The sequence below is a fragment of the Carassius gibelio genome, chromosome B17, assembly GCF_023724105.1.
Source record: "Carassius gibelio isolate Cgi1373 ecotype wild population from Czech Republic chromosome B17, carGib1.2-hapl.c, whole genome shotgun sequence".
Lineage (NCBI taxonomy): Eukaryota > Metazoa > Chordata > Actinopteri > Cypriniformes > Cyprinidae > Carassius > Carassius gibelio.
Window position 1 is genome coordinate 13,530,478 of NC_068412.1, and position 17,627 is coordinate 13,548,104.

The 17,627-nt window shown below is 36.3% G+C and overlaps 1 protein-coding gene across 4 annotated transcripts in view; it reads right to left on the minus strand.

Annotated features, from left to right (window-relative positions):
* LOC127975903 (inhibitory synaptic factor 2A) overlaps positions 1 to 17,627 on the minus strand; it is a 42,394-nt gene that overhangs the window by 11,522 nt on the left and 13,245 nt on the right. For all 4 annotated transcript variants that reach the window (XR_008157651.1, XR_008157650.1, XR_008157652.1 and 1 more), the window contains one exon: positions 7,335 to 7,406. Coding sequence is in view for 1 of the 4 variants with exons in the window: in XM_052579947.1 (XP_052435907.1) it covers positions 7,335 to 7,406 (72 nt within the window). In the remaining 3 variants the exon portion in view is untranslated. The remainder of the gene's footprint in view (positions 1 to 7,334; positions 7,407 to 17,627) is intronic.

Sequence of the window (17,627 nt, forward strand, 5' to 3'; positions counted from 1 at the left end):
CCAGTCGATGAATTACAGTTTTAGTCACTTTCTTGTTGGCTTCACGTGTCATGTCACTAGCTCCGCCCTTGTGCCATAGCTCATGAAGAGAAGAGAAGATGAGTCGTTTTGAGGGGGAGGGGAGGTTAACATTTTTGATTAAAGATTTCTAGGGCACATTAATAAAAAATAAAAAAAATTAAGTGCACTGATAAAATTTTTATAATAAACACTACAGTATTCCATAAAAAAAAAAAAAAAGAAATTACCCATTTTGATTTCATGGTGACTTTAAAAGTCTCTTCTGCTCAGGAAGGCTACATTTATTTGTACAGTAAAAAATAAACGCCTTATTAAAGAAGGGTGTCAAAAATGGCCCAAAACAATATTTAACTAACTTATTGATTTGAAGTTAAATTGTGTTTTATTGGTGTAAAGTCTGCTACAATAAAAAAAGGTTCAGTGTTAAGTAAATATTTTTAAACTATTGTTTTATAAATGATTTTTTTTGTCTCCCAAAGGCAAAACAAAACAAAATCTGCATATTTTGACTATTATTATAATATATATATATATATATATATATATATATATATATATATATATATATATATATATATATATATATATATATATATATATATATATATATATATATATATTATGGCAAAATGGGATAAATACAAACACAAAAAATGTGTTCTGTATTCGGCCTTTGGGCCCAGTGTTTCATTTTGTTTCACTTCGGCCAAGAATTTTCATTTCGGTGCATGTCTAATGAGCAGTTATCTGAATGTCCTTATACTACTGGGCCGTTGAATGCATGAATGTGATTGGCTAATAAATGTTTCTAAGGTGTGTATTATTTTCAGGGAAACGTACTGCGAATGTATTTCTAGGCAGCTCTTGACTGCACTCCATGTCCATATCACTTCACCAAGTGATTTCAGTACAATCATGACAACTCTCAGAATAAATTTAACATGGTAATGGTTATGACAATGTTCATGTATTTGGTCTTATTTTGGCTGCTGCTGATTATTGCTGTAGCTGTAGATTATTGCTGCAGCTGCAAGCAATACGGGACCCTGCTACAGCCAATGCATATGGTCATACAATGCTGTGAGTATTAAAGACATACTGCTGTTGCACAAATAGCATATAAAATAACCCCCCAACAAAGCTAGGAAAGAAGATAAACAAAACCGCTAAAATGTGTACACTGCTATAAGCATGAAAGCATACTGCTTCTACACAATAACATGCTTGAAATCATCCCTGTAAGGCAGAAGAGAGATGAAAAGATACCCCCTCCCAAAGGAACAAGCAGGTCTATTGCCAAAACATATTTACTGCTTCTGCTCCGGAGAGCCATGAGACTGTGTTTGCTACAGTATCTATGTGAGCCTGGGCCCGCCTGTGGACTATTGCTGTGTTTACCTGATCAGCTGACCAGATAGTTTAAACTAGTTTCTTAGCAATGTGAACCTGGGTGCTATAGGTTTATTTAACTAATGACTGAGATAACTATGTGTGTCTGAGCCAATAGCTCAAATTTACCGAGAAAGAAATGCACACTATAGCCCTATTTGAACAGGATTAGTATTATCTGGGGACCTTGCGTTATTTCGAAATTAACCCCTCCATCCCCCATCCCCCCACCCCCACATCTGAATTTTGTGTGGTGCATTTGGACAGGATAAGCGAAACCTTTGATTGTACTCTCATTTATTTATCTCCCAGATACGATGTCAAGGCTTTGCGAGTCCCGTTCTATGGTCAGGTTAGATGGATAAAAAAAAAAAAGAAACTAATAAAGTTTTGTGCCCTGTGTCATTTACATTTCACCAGGTTAAAATAATATCTCAAGGTTTATGCTTGATTAATTTGTAACACATAACCAAACCTAGGGATGCACCGAAATTTCGGCCACCGAAAATTATCGGCCGAAAATGGCCTTTTCGGTTTTCGGCCGATAGACTTTTATCACCGAAACAACACGGCCGAAATGTTGTGATGACGCAAACAGAAACCACGACCTGCACGTGCACCAGCATAGCGCAGACCACGAGCTCCACGCGACATTCACTTAACACCAGTGAGAACATTCTCTTCTTATTCCTTTATTCGCAGCACTAAAGCGTCTCCTAACAAAGAAATTAAGACGGACCACGAAGTAAAAACAAAGAAAAGTACAGTCTTATAGAGTCTGTTAGCACACGTCTCACTGAGATCTTTTCGGATCCTCTGCACTTCATCGCGAATGTGCTTGATCCGCGTTATAAAGACCATTACTTGGATGCGGAAATAAGGCAGTGCGCACGAGAAATGATCCAGGCCGCGCTGGATGCGGAGAACCCGCATAGAGACGGAGAAGCGCCAAGTGCAGGAGACAGATCAGAGCGCAGAAAAAAGACTGGTCTTTGCACCAGATGAGGGGCATGCACCATCGTTGTCTGATATGTTCAGTGGAATTCTGCAAGAAAGTGCCTCAAATAATAATAATACGTTGGCTATTTTGTTCTTAGGCTACTACACACACACACACACACACACACAAACATATATACATACATAATATCAGATTGTAGCCATATTTATGCTAGATTTTCTGCTAGATTTCTGCTTTAATTTGATAAAAAAAAATTATTTATGCCCTGGCCCTATTTAAATACACTCAAAATATTTCTCAAATGTCAGGCAGATGACAAGCTCAACTGCTCAACAGCTAGATGGTTATCTGTCTGAAGTCCCCCACTGTGATAACAGTCTTGCCAAATGGAGAAGTAATGCACTTTCTAGTCCTACATAGAAAAATTTCAAATGCACTTCACCTAAATGCACTTTGTTTTTATGAGAGAACTGTTCATTTTAAAACCTTTCTGCAGGCCAGTAGGCCTGTACATTATTATTAAATATACACGAGTGGGATACATTTTTAGTTAGAATTTTATTTTCTACTGTGCATTGTTGCAATGCGCTTAATAAATATTTGCATCATTTGTAATTATGTATTTTTATGTTTTTTTTTTTTAAATAAGTTATGTAATTGTAATTATTTTTGAAACTTTAATATTAATTTATGCAATTTCAATGTCTTAATTTTAGTTAAGTTAGTACACGGTCATAGCAATAAATGCAACGGTACTAATAATTGGCTTATTTTCTTTTGGTGTTTCGGTTTCGGTTTTCGGCCTTGGTTTTCTCTTTTTCGGTTTTCGGTTTCGGCCAAGAATTTTCATTTCGGTGCATCCCTAACCAAAACCTTTTCATCTTTCTTTTGCCTATGCTGCTGTAACCACCCAAAGAAACTGAACTGCTGTTAGCTCCATTAATTAGGCATAGGTAGCTAGGCAAATGTCTATTTTATTTCTAACAGCGAGCAGAAAAACATGATAAAATCAATAGAACCCATCACAATCTGTTACAGCCGTGCGTCAATTCACAATTGTAACCGAAGCCCTATTCTATTTCTGACAGTTTTTCAGATACAAAAAAAAAAAAAAAAAAAAAACAGAATTTGTACAATAGCTTTGTCGCTTCCACGTGTACTGTCTCTGCATGGCACTGTGATCACTACCAGCAAGCTTTTCACTGTACCCTCATGCAACTACATTGATTATTAACTTCTGCCACTGCTGCTATTGATAATATACACTAACTTTTCAGTACTGAGTTGTAATACATGTTGTTTCTTTGAATGATATTCACAATGTTGTAGAGTTAATACTATGTGAGCTACAGCTGTAATAACATGGAATCAGAATTTGCTAAATATAATACAGCTGCTGCAAAAAACCTGCTGTAAGCCGTATTGAATAAGCAAAGACAAAAAATGCTTATTTCACCTAATGATCCTGCTGCTATTACAATTCGCTAAAATTGTGATCTGAATAGCGATACTGCTGCTACAGCTGTTCAAAAGTACTTAGAATTACTATAAAGTAGGGCTGGGCAATATGGCCAAGACGATAATTTTTTTTTTCAGATCAGTTTATATCTATAATTATGACAAAAAATGACCAATTTGTATTTCTTATAAGTTTAAAGGCAGATTTTTGCTCCAAAGTTGTAGAAACTAGACAGTTAATTGTGGTTATATTCTTTATGGTCAGAACATGACAAACACTTCATTTTATTTAATTCTTTACACGTTTCCAGCCATTTTTCCTTAACAGAATAAATATCTTAATAGAAAAAAATAATGTCTTAGTTTCTACATTTTCTAATGAGTAAAACTGCATCAAATGAACAAACAGGTTTGTGTTGCCTGATAATATTAATACCAATGTAAAAAGAAAAAGAGGTCTCTTAGAAATGCACATTTGATTGTAGTAGTAGCTTGAGTTAGAATGCAGATGTAAATTTATTATTATTATAAAAAACAATAAAATTAGTTTATTCTTACTGTTTGAGGTACAGTATTTGTATGGAAACCAGATTCTAAATTGGCTAGACTATATTTAGTATAAATGTACAAACTAGGGATATTCATTTAGGTTATTTTTCCTAACCAACAACCGATGCTCGTTAACCGATTATTAACCGTTAACTGACAAGATTATTTTAAATTAGAATTGAATTAAATTAGAAAGGTTAAGTGTCTGTGACCAGTTAAAAATACTAACATTTGTTTCCCGGTAATTAATTTTACATATGCAAAAAAGCAGCAAACAACAGAACATGAGGATTCACATGGTCTTCATATCACATCACGCACCTACCGTGCTTCTGCGAGTGGAGAAAAACATAACAAATCTAGGCTATATATAGGCCTATATATATAATCGAATAAATAGGCCTATATGAGAAATATATTTTTATTTAAATAACAAATTAAGAAAATGAACGCAAAACAAGTTAAAAAACACAATGGACCAACACCAGCAGATGACATTGCACCCCAAATCATCACTGACTGTGGAAACTTAACACTGGACTTCAAGCAACTTGGGCTATGAGCTTCTCCACCCTTCCTCCAGACTCTAGGACTTTGGTTTCCAAATGAAAAACTCGCTCTCATCTGAAAAGAGGACTTTGGACCACTGGGCAACAGTCCAGTTCTTCTTCTCCTTATCTCAGGTAAGACTCCTCTGATGTTGTCTGTGGTTCAGCAAATTCCTCGACACGTCTGTGTGTGGTGACTCTTGATGCCTTGACCCCAGCCTCAGTGCATTCCTTGTGAAGTTCACTCAAGTTCTTGAATCAAATTTGCTTGACAGTCCTCATAAGGCTGTGGTTCTCTCGGTTGTTTGTGCATCTTTTTCTTCCATACTATTTCCTTCCAATCAACTTTCTGTTAACATGCTTGGATACAGCACTCTGTGAACAGCCAGCTTCTTTGGCAATTAATGTTTGTGGTTTCTCTCATTGTGAAGAGTGTCAGTGATTGTCTTCTGGACAACTGTCAGATCAACAGCATTCCCCATGATTGTGTAGCCTAGTGAACCAAAATGAGAGACCATTTTGAAGGCTCAGGGAACCTTTGCAGGTGTTTTGAGTTGATTAGCTGACTGGCATGTCACCATATTTTAATTGGTTGAGATTGTGAATTGGTGGGTTTTTGTTAAATGTGAGCCAATATCATCACAATTAAAAGAACCAAAGACTTAAAATAATTCCGCACTGAATTTATTTAATACACAAGAATTACTTAAATAAATGAACTTTTCCACAACATTCTAATTTATTGAGATGCACCTGTAAATTTTTAGACATATTGCTATGATTCACTAACCCCAACCAAAGCTAGGAGGACCTTTCCCTTCTATACTCCTCATCACTTCGGTAACTAGGACAACCACATCATCCTCAGCAATACATGTTTCTCTCTGTTTCTGCTCAGTATTCTTCTCATACTAGTGTCACAGTGTGTCGCCTTCTATAAGAACATTCCAGTAGAGGGTTATAGGGGATCTCAGGAAAAGGCATTGAACTGCAATTTAACACCTTTTTATTGCTCACCCAAACCTACTGTCTATTCACCATGAACTGTTCCTAAGAACCAAAACCAATTATAGCTTTTACAAATCAGAACCTTCAATTTCATGGTTTAGTTAACGAACGGAAGCACACCTGAGCAGAATGGATGAATATTCACGATAAACATACAAACAATCAAATAAACAGTCCTTTAATACAGAAGGGATTTGAACCACAATTGAAAAATCTGGCAATATTTCCTCATGTTGTTTACTTATGTTGTTCTAAATCTGTATGATTTAAATATAATTAAATAGAAAGATATAATAATAAAACATAATATCATATCATATAATTACATATAGTAACACCAATATTAATTTAAAAATAACATTTACAGATTTCATTATTGATTTACATTAAAAATCCTTAATTTACTAATTACACCTAAATAATCATTATGTGTGCATTAGAGTGTACTGTAGTTTTTTATTTATTTATGTGTTCTAGCTCTTCTCTATAGTAATGTCTTCTGGGCCAGTGTTCAAAGAGTGCTGACAAGCTTATACAGTATGCATATCTGGGTGTATTTGATTTCCCTCACTGTGCAAACTGAATTGCATATTTTTGATTTCTTTTCTGACCCAAGTAATGTATTCCAGGGTCGTCTGGTAGGCGGTGAAATGCTGCATTTGTCTGATGATAGATGGCATGCCTTTATGTACATGTCACTGCATTTGATTTCAATGTGTAAATGAATTAATACAAAAATGCTTGAGAGGCAAAATGTTTGTGTTTTGCTCCCACGTGCAAGCATATTGCTGCAAAACAAACACGAATGAAAACAGCCGTGTGTGTGTCTGTGTGTGTGTGTGTGTGTGTTTGTGTGATCTAGGTCTGCCATTCTGGATTTCAAAGACATATGGGTTTGAAATGGCATAGGGGTAATTATTGCTTTTATACCAAAATTAACAGCAAAACCATTCATTTAAAATATTTAAATTAAAGGATATGTTTATGAGAATTGTACAATTGCACTTAACTTGCATTGAAGAAAAAATTGTGTAGTTTTACAGTTTCTGAGTGGATTTTTCAGTTGGTCTGGTAAAAATGTATGAAGTCCATATGCGGGATGCATCAAAGGAACTGATGATATTTTTCATTTTACACTTGACTTCTTATTGGTAGAAGAGCTCAGGCTAACAGCACAGATTTTTATACTTTCTAGTTCTTCAAAGCTTTACTGCAACAGAGACAAATTTGACAATATGATTGGACACTGCAGCTGCACTTGTACAAATGTGTGCCTTTTTATGCAGAGAATCTCTGAATCAAGGATTCAGATGAAACTTCAAAATGTACAATGAAAAAAAAAAAAATCAACAGTATAAAAATGTTGGCCAAGCTGAAAGATTGTGATATCAGAGACTCACCTGTATATGATGCAGGCACTGTTACGACATGTGTCACAGTTGGCTGTATCCTGCCCAGTTCGATAAGACAGTCTGTGGAAAAACAGTAGAATTCATTAAACTTAAAGGTATAGTTAAAACAAAGCACCAAATTCTAATATTTCACAGTGCTGTTTTGATTCAAAACAATACAGCTACAGTATGCTAAGCATGAGATGTATAATTGTTTGATTCAATAAAACTTTTTCATTGATTTATAGCCTTAATTATATCTTCTGCATTGGAGTCTTTTCTTAACACAGGGCCTCTTGCAGATTACTGTTTTATTCTGCCCTGCGCCCAGGATTTCTATATATTATTTCATGATGGAAGACACCAGGATTGAATTCCCTGTATCTATCCACAGTTCATTTGTGGCCCTTGGGCTTCAGCAGCATTAATGTATGTACAAGGGGATGATGGATCATGCACTAGTCTGGCATACTTGAAGTGGTTTTGCTATATTATTTGTGTGCTAATGTGACACTGTGACACACGCCTAGCATTTCTCCAGAGACAATAACAGAGCTGCACCCAGCAGCCATGCAGTTATGCATTTTCATTAAAGCTAAATGAAAGCCTAACTGGATCACTTTAACCCTCTGAGCGCTCAAGAGTCGGGATGGTCATTGATATTCTGTATTCAGTTCAATCTGACGTTACTGAGGACTTCACGGCGACTGTGGTTACACACATTATGTCCGAATGTAGAAGAGTGATGTTTTGCTGCAGCAATGCAGTCGGCACAAACAACCCCTGAACTGAGCTTTTACTTTTCTTGCTTATAGACTAAAAAAATATCTTTCCCTGAATGCTTAGATTTAGGGCACTACGTCATGGTAGGAGAGAACTGTACTTAAAAGAAAATCAATAGGTTCAATATGATCTGGAATAAATAGGAATGAGATGAGATTGCACCATTCCTTGTTCCAGAAGCACTAAGGAAGAAATATCCTAAAGGTCAGGAAGGGCAAAGAATTATTGGCAGTAAGGGTGACCCAAAAAAGATCCAATGTGATGATTAGGTCTGTTGGAGGTGAGTGCTAGTTCCTGTGTGTTTTGGAATTAACATGAATAATCTGTCATCATTTACTCACACTCACGTCATTTCAAACCTGACTGATTTTCTTTCCTCTGTGGAACACAAATATATATATATATATATATATATATATATATATATATATATATATTATAATTATATATATATATATATATATATATATATATATATATATATATATATATATATATATATATATATATATATATATATTAGGGGTGTAACGATACGCGTATTCGTATTGAACCGTTCGGTACGACGCTTTCGGTTCGGTACGCGGTACGCATTATGTATACCGAACGGTTCGTTGGAGTAATTAATTATATTTGGAAAAAAAAAAAAAAAAAAGAGAGAGATAGAAATATAATGATATGCGTTCAACAAGGTAGCCCAATAACCCAAACAACGTAACAGGCAACGCCCCTGACACTCCCGAAGAAGAAAAAAACACCATCTTATATGTTTATGTTAGGCTACTCAGCAGGCGCTCGCTCACTCAGTACGCGCTGAAGGCTCGTGGCAAAATAGCCAATGCGTTTAACAGACTAGAAATGAGAAGATCCCCCAATAACCAACAGGTCTGGTGTTTGGGTGCACTTTGGATTCCCTTTAAGCTATAATGGTGATGGCAAGAGAGTGGTGGATAAAAAAACAACGGTATGTCGCATCTGCAACATGACAGGGTACACCAGCGGGAATACAAAAAAAAAAAAAAAAAAAAAAAAAAACACCAGCGGGAATATCTGGGATATATGCGTCAGTACTATCTGGGAAAAGACGAAAAAAAGGAGAAACATGCACGCAGCAAACTATCCCTGCAGCATTTAGACACTATAGCTTACAGGGAATCCAACCCAAACACCAGACCTGTTGGTTATTTTAGGATCTTATATTTCTGGTCTGTTAAATGCATTAGACATTTTGCAACGAGCCTTCAGCGCGTGCTGAGTGAGCGAGCGCCTTAGGGGCCGTTCACATATCGCTCCTAAAAACGCGTGGAAAACGCTAAGCACGTCTTTCTCCTCCTTTCCAAAGCGCTCGGGCAGAAGCGCTCATGAGGCGTCTGTCTTTGCTAAGCAACAATGACGTGCTCTCTCCATGAGACGCGGAAATTTCAGCGAAGGATAAATGGATTTGCAGCTCTAAAAATCGCTTGCAGTAGCTCTGCTACTAAATTTATTTCAAAATTGCAATCCATATACAACTATGATCAGCTGTTCCTTCATCTTGGCTGAGCTCTCAACCTTGTTACGGGAAAGGATGAAGCTGATTGGTTGGTTCTTGTCACATGACCCGCGGTGCGCTTGCGGCATTCTGAAAAGTTGAGATGTTTTTACATTTTGCTGTATCTAAAACGTATCGAACCGAACCGAACCGAACCGTGACATCAGTGTATCGTATCGAACCGAACCGTGAATTTTGTGAACCGTTACACCCCTAATATATATATATATATATATATATTATATTTATATAATATATATATATTATAAAAGTGGGGTCCACTGTAAAGATTGTAACTGTTGGTAATGATGTGTGAGCTGAAAGAATGTTACTCACATTGTGAAATTCAGTGTTTCAGAACAGAGTGAATCTGCATTTTTTAACAAAATAATTTGAGTAAATGATCCAATAATTTATTCATAAAACTTTGTTTCTGAATACATCAGTGATTTTGAACAAATTGCTTGAATACATGATTCAGTGACTTACTCATTAAGGCCCAATCCCAATTCTATTTTATACCCCTTCCCCTTCCCCTACCCCTCCGCCGAGAAGATATTCCCCTAAGGATTGGGAAACCACAACCATGACGTCACACGTCATCAGCGTTCGTCGTCTAGCTCTTACAATACACACATATACTGGTGTGCTGGTGTGCATTAGAGCCTTTAATTATCGTTCTGTATTAATGAGCTGCTTACTGACACACACACACATATAGGAAATCGCGCAGCTCACACATCCTCAAACTCTCATGTTGTTCAATACCTGTAAGACCTTCGTTCAGCTTCGGAACTCAAATGAAGATATATTTGATGAAATCCGGGAGCTCTCTGACCCTCCATACACAGCAAGGGTACAACTACAATCAAGGATCCGAAACATAGAAGGACATCATTAAAATGGTTGTTGTGACATCAGTGGTTCAACCATAATTTTATAAAGCTTCAAGAATACTTTTTGTGCAAAAAGTAAACTAAAATAACAACTGCATTCAACAGTTCTTCTCTACCAATCTCAACAAATTAGAATATGGTGACATGCTATCAGCTCATCAATTCAAAACACCTGCAAAGGTTTCCTGAGCCTTCAAAATGGTCTCATGGGCTGCATCCAAAAACATAGGCAGCTGACTGCTACCTCGCTGCCGTATGAGGCAATGACTTTCCAGGCAGCGTTTTTGCACGAAGGCACCTCATGAAACTGATTTCGGACAGACTTCTGGGGCAACATAACGGTTTAATGATCTACGACAAAATAGAACAAGTTTTGTGATACCTAAACAAATATTTAATTACTACAATACTGATTTCTAACATCAAATGTGCAAAAAGTTAGTCAGAAATATACATTTACACACAAAATGACCAGCCTTATGAGGACTATCAAGCAAAATCGATTCAAGAATTTGAGTGAACAAGTAATGGACTGAGGCTGTGGTCAAGGCATACAGACATGTCAAGGAATTTGGCTACAGTTGTCGTATTCCTCTTGTTAAGCCACTCCTGAACCACAGACAACGTCAGAGGCGTCTCATCTTGGCTAAGCAGAAAAGGAACTGGACTGTTGCCCAGTGGTCCAAAGTCCTCTTTTCAGATGAGAGCAAGTTTTGTATTTCATTTGGAAACCAAGGTCCTAGAGTCTGGAGAAGGGGTGGAGAAGCTCATAGCCCAAGTTGCTTGAAGTCCAGTGTTAAGTTTCCACAGTCTGTGATGATTTGGGGTGCAATGTCATCTGCTGGTGTTGGTCCATTGTGTTTTTTGAAAACCAAAGTCACCGCACCCATTTACCAATAAATTTTGGAGCACTTCATGATTCCTTCTGCTGACCAGCTTTTTGAAGATGCTGATTTCATTTTCCAGCAGGATTTGGCACCTGCCCATACTTCCAAAAGCACCAAAAGCTGGTTAAATGACCATGGTGTTGGTTTGTTTGAGTGGCCAGCAAACTCATCAGACCTGAACCCCAGAGAGAGAATCTATGGGCTACTGTCAAGAGGAAAATGAGAAACAAGAGACCAAACAATGCAGATGAGCTGAAGGCCACTGTTAAAGAAACCTCGGCTTCTATACCACCTCAGCAGTGCCACAAACTGATCACCTCCATGCCACACCGAATTAAGGCAGTAATTAAAGCAAAAGGAGCCCCTACCAATTATTGAGTACATGTACAGTAAATGAACATACTTTCCAGTAAGCCAACAATTCACTTAATGTTTTTTTGGTCTTATGAAGTGTTATAATTTGTTGAGATGGTGAATTGGTGGGTTTTTGTTAAATGTGAGTCAAAATCATCACAATTAAAAGAACCAAAGACTAAACTACTCCAGTCTCATTTATTGATGTATGTATACATGTATACCTACATCCAATAGGGCAAAAATTGCCACTGGAAATCAATTTAGTGGGGCAAAAGGAAGCCCTTAATGAAAAAGATGATTTCTGTCATTGCTGTGAACTATCCACTGCACATAATTTGAAGAATACAAAACGCTTTATTAATCAGCTGCCCACAAAAAGTCTAAACCAGTACAAAAACACACTCAGCAAAATACGGTCTAATTATCGTTAACAACAAAAATATATTTTGTTAATACTGTACTGTCCTAGTACAATGTTGCTTTGGACCCAATTAACATTTACTGTATGTGCATAACGAATTGAAATATTCCTTCAGAATGTCTTCTTTTCTTTTATGCAACATAAAGAAAGTCAACCATTTCTAAAAAGCAACAAGTTCCGTCATTACCAATAGAGTTCAATAACTAACAACCATAGTTCACTAATGATGCTTTTGGGAAATGCAAGCCCAGGTTTGGAGCAACATGAGGGTAATAATGACAGACTTATCATTTGTGTGTAAACTATGCCCTGCTTATATGATCTACCAGTTTACACCAATTAATAACCAGCTAGAAACCATGTTCCAAAACAGAGTTGTCAGGTTCCTTTCTCATCTGTGAAAGTGTGAATTTGTGGAGCATCCAGTAATATTATGTATCTATTTCAGTTGTTTTAAAATAAGTATTGATCAGACTGTGTGTGTGTGTGTGTGTGTGTGTGTGTGTGTGTGTGTGTGTTTCCCTCCAAGCTGGCTCTCAGTTATTGCAGACATCAGCTCTGTTGAAAGGCACGCTCTGCCCTCTCTCGCTGGAGGTGTGCCCTGAGTGTGCATGGAGGTGGCACACTGCTACGTTCCTGGAATAACCTGTGAAAATCTGACACCGGCAGCAGAAGCACGTCTACACACTGTGTAATAGCAAACTAATGTTTTGTTTCTAATGTGAATAAAGTACACAATGGTTCGTATGTCATTGAAATTCAGCGAATTCTATTAAGACATACTCATGTTTGCACATGCTAATGAAAATGATACGTGACACTGTAAGCAAGAGCGGTATCTGATGATACTCATTGAAGTCCCTTGACTTGTGCTGAAAGCTGCTCATGGATAATTCATTTGTTGATCATCAAAGACAAAATATAGAATGAAGAACTAGATTTTTATGTTATCTAAAACAATGAATGAATGATGCTTGCCTAGAAGAGGGAACCAGGAATCAGTTGCTGTTTGATTCCCAGTAATGGTTCTTGCATTTATGGAGGGATGGAACAGCATACTCAAATTCTTGAACAGTTTCCAGCAATATTTTAAAGCACACAATGTGACCAGTGTAGTTTATTTATAGAACAATCAACAATATGATTCGGATCTCTTTATTGAATCAAAATCACAATATTAAACCAGTATAGTCCACTTACTGAAAAACTGACTCTAATGTGTCAGTTGTGTTTTGTGAATCAAACACATTTTAGCTTACATCTAACGGATAGTCTTTATCAGTGCTTACTGACTGGTTGTTTACATAAAGTGTAATTAGAGTTACATTTAAATGTATTAATGAAATAATCCCAATATTTAGCAATAAAATGATCAGAGTTTTTAGTGTACTTAAGCAGCACTAATAAGCTTCAATGACTGATACTTAATTGTGCTGTTTTGTATTGTGAATGCTTAGAAATGCATTTTAAGTGAAAAGGAATCCAAATGCCCTTAAACCACAGCAGAGCAAGCCTTGTGAAATCCCATTTTCATCCAGACACTGACAATCTGTTGCTGTCTGGATAGGCTGTGGAAGTCAATGACACACTAATGAGCCAGTTGTGATAATGATTAAAAAGCAGTTCAGGCGGTTGGATCTCCATTTGGATACATCACCCAGTGACTGTCCTTGGAAAGTACTGCATTAAAAAACGCATCTATCGTCTAATATAATGGTGAAATGAGCCTCGGCGAGTGGAAACAAAATGCATTAAAGTACTTGTGGAAAATTATATATTGTTGCTAATTTGAGGCATCAGCAAAGTTGAAGAAACACAGAATCATCATTTATTCCTCCTCTACAATTATCTTTCAATTGCCTTCCTAAAAAAGAAACTTATGTCAGCATCTGAAAAATTTATATTTTTGTGTATATGAGAGTATCCCTACAAATAAGAAATTATATAAAACTGTTCAAGAGTTTGGGGTAGGTGCGATACAGTAAATATAAATTGGAACAATTTCATAATATATTGACATACATTTCCAGTTCATCCAAATATGTATATTTATGTATATGTACATTTTTGGACATATATGTCATGCACATGTACATGTGTATCTTTCCTAAAAGCCATCAAAACTAGTTATTATATTAATATAAACGATATACATTTATTAAAATATAGATATAAAAAAATATATAAGTATACAATAAATCGTTTTCATAAAGTTATATATAAATATGTACTGTTGACATATATGGTTGCTACATACAGTAGTACCATATAAAAATCATCAAATAGAAAAGTTACTAAAGAGGTTTATTTGAAACTAGAATCACTTGTGTTCATCTAACCAGAGAATGTATGAATGTGAAAATGATCTAGGTAACATTAACATACATGGCACTTTCACTATTCGATAAATACTGTATGGTTTCATCGGGCGTACAGTATGTGCCTGGCCCTAAGTTAGCTTCCGGTCTGTGTTTGTTTATCAGTCTGGCTATGGCGCCGGCTACAAACGCAAGATTTAAAGTTAAAGTGATGAGGAGACTAATGTTGGGCTCAGGTGGTTGTGCTGTGTTATGTATTTCCCATATATTTATTATTTGTGGCTCTCGCCACTATATCAAAACTGACCGATTTTCCAAAAGGCTTCGTTGAATAAACATGAGCACGTACTGCACGTTTAAAAAACAATACGAGGCGCGGGTGTTTTTATATCACTGTATTTCTGAAGGAAGGCTATCTTAAGAACATTTTCAATTTCATTTTCATTTCATTTTGCATGTAATGTCTGATAAAGCAGCATTTGTGAGCTCAGCTGTTACTGGGGAAACCTCTATTTTATGTTGTTGCCGTTGAAACCATCTAAAGGGCAATATATTTCATATAACCATATGGGTACAGTTATATATCAATATGCTGTTTTATTTATTTATTAACACTTCATTCATTTTCAGATTTTTTTCCACTAATAATTCGCAAATTCCATCTTTCTTTGATTCTAAATACTTTGGTCCGTATGGGGCAAAAGTGGCAAAAAATTGTCTAAATTCTGTTAGACTGATGACTCCTGTAGTACTGTCCTAATGCAAACTAACTGGCCAAATTTCCAGGCGCAGCACAACTCAATCAGCAATAAAAGCTGGCTTAACACCTAAAGGCTCTACCCCGGTGTTCCAGAGGCATCCATGCCAGGGCTCCCGAGTGCTTGGCATTTTAAGCTCTGCCCACCCTGGCTGTCAGCAGCATGTAGACGCTTTGTTTGCACTAAAAGCGCTGCACTCAGACAGAGAGGTACATCAAAAACCCTTGGCTCTGGCTGGTTTAACCCAGGGAGTCTGGCTGGGCTTTCATTTGCCCACACTGAGCCACTCTGCTCTGATGACACCTAGCATGTGGGAGTGTGGGCACGGAGGTCTTGCCTCTAATAATAGGCCCCACACTCATTGTGAAGTATAGGAGCTACACATACACACACAAAAAAACTGATACACTTTCTCCTTCCGAAGATGAAAGGGCTGCCTGATGAGGCACTGCTAATTGAGGCTGTTTGGGTAGTGGTTTTGTGCTCTGCTTTTTTCACTCCTGGCTGGGATTAGAAAGAAGTCCAGTGCTCCTTAGACAGTGAGTTAGGTTTGAGGGCCATTACCTGCCCAAAGCAATGCCTGAAGGACATTAAGTGCTGAGACTGTGGGATTTAGACCAGTTCTGAGTGGCCAATTTGATTCATTTCAGGGGATGTTTAGGGTGAGATACAGTATACACAAATTCAGCTATCTGCTGTTTACAAGATCTCTGCCATACTAATGGGAAATAATATGGTAGACATAAAGTGGCTATTACTGACACCTTGCTGAGCCCAGCAATACAAATATTATGGACCAATTTTACCTTAGAAACAGTTGTCATTTTCTTATGTCAGTCTACAGAAGACTAGTTTCAAAGAGTCATTTCAGAGAAATGATCTAGAACCATGGTTAAATATTGTTGTCGGATCACTCATAACGGACTGGAGAGAATACAAGTTTTTGTTTTAGTTGAATTGTTTTGAGGATTCAGATGGATTTGACTGTGAGAAGCATTTGCCTTGATTTAGATTCTTTAATCAAATTTTAACCTCATTTACCATTAAAAAACAAAGCATCAAATAAAAATGTCAATTTATTCAAGCCCATATAAAAATAATATCCAATCCAATTAGTATGCTTGATGATATTGTTCATGTATTTATAAAAATAAAATATAAAAAATATTTATAAAATAAAAAAAAATGGAGCAGAAATCTCTAGTTTATTCCTGGGATGTTTTGTAAAGGTTTTCTGTGAGTGAATGGTTTATTAGTCTAGGGTTTAATGACACTTTACAAGAAAAAACCTGAGTGCTGAATGGGATTTACATTTCAAAATCCACCAACTGTTAATTAAAATTCAAGATTTTTTTATATATGTATAAATATGTTTGTGCTAAATATGCTATTAAGATATTTTAATACATCTTAGTAGTTTATTTTGCTGGCCAAAACTGAATTTATTTGATCAAAGATACAGTAAAACAGTAATATTGTAAAGTATTATTGCCATAATAACTGATAAAATAACTGATTTCTATTTTTATATTTATTCCTGTGATGGCAAACAGGACTTTTCAGTGTCACAAGATGCTTCAGATATCATTCTAATATGTTGATTTGGTTCTCAAAAAACATTTCTTATTATTATCTATGTTGAAAACAGTTTTGCAGTTTAACATTTTTGGCAACTATGATAATTTTTTTCAAGATTCTTTAATGAATATACATTTCATAAGAATAGCATTTATTTGAACCAGAAACGTTTTGTAAAATGTCCTTCCTGTCACTTTATTGCAATTTAATACATCTCTGCTGGATAAAATAATCAATTTCTTTCAACAAAAAAATTTAAAAATAAAAATATTACTGACCTCATATTTTTTTATGGTAGTCAACATGTGTATATATATATATATATATATATATATATATATATATATATATATATATATATATATATTTATATATATATATATATATAAACATATGCCTAACTCTCCTTTTGGATCTCTACCAGAGATTAAGAGCTGCTAATATCTCCAGAACCCACTCTCATCGACCTTCACTAAATAAACTGTCACGTCCTGTCCAGCCAACAGCTGAGGCAGGCACTTCTAAGCTCCCAGCATCCCAACCAGAAGAGACGTCCACTTAATGGAGGGGCATTATTAAACATGAGGAGCACTGATTGTATCGAGTTCTTTCCTCTCATCGGGAGGGCTGGCAGAGAGAAAGTGAGGTTGGCTCTGTGCCTGTGGAGCATCAGGTATTAGAGAATGCAGGATGACATCTGACATTGAAGTGTCCCTGTGTTACTGCGCAAGTGGCTTTCAACAGGCACCGAAGCATCTTTTCACCTCATTTAC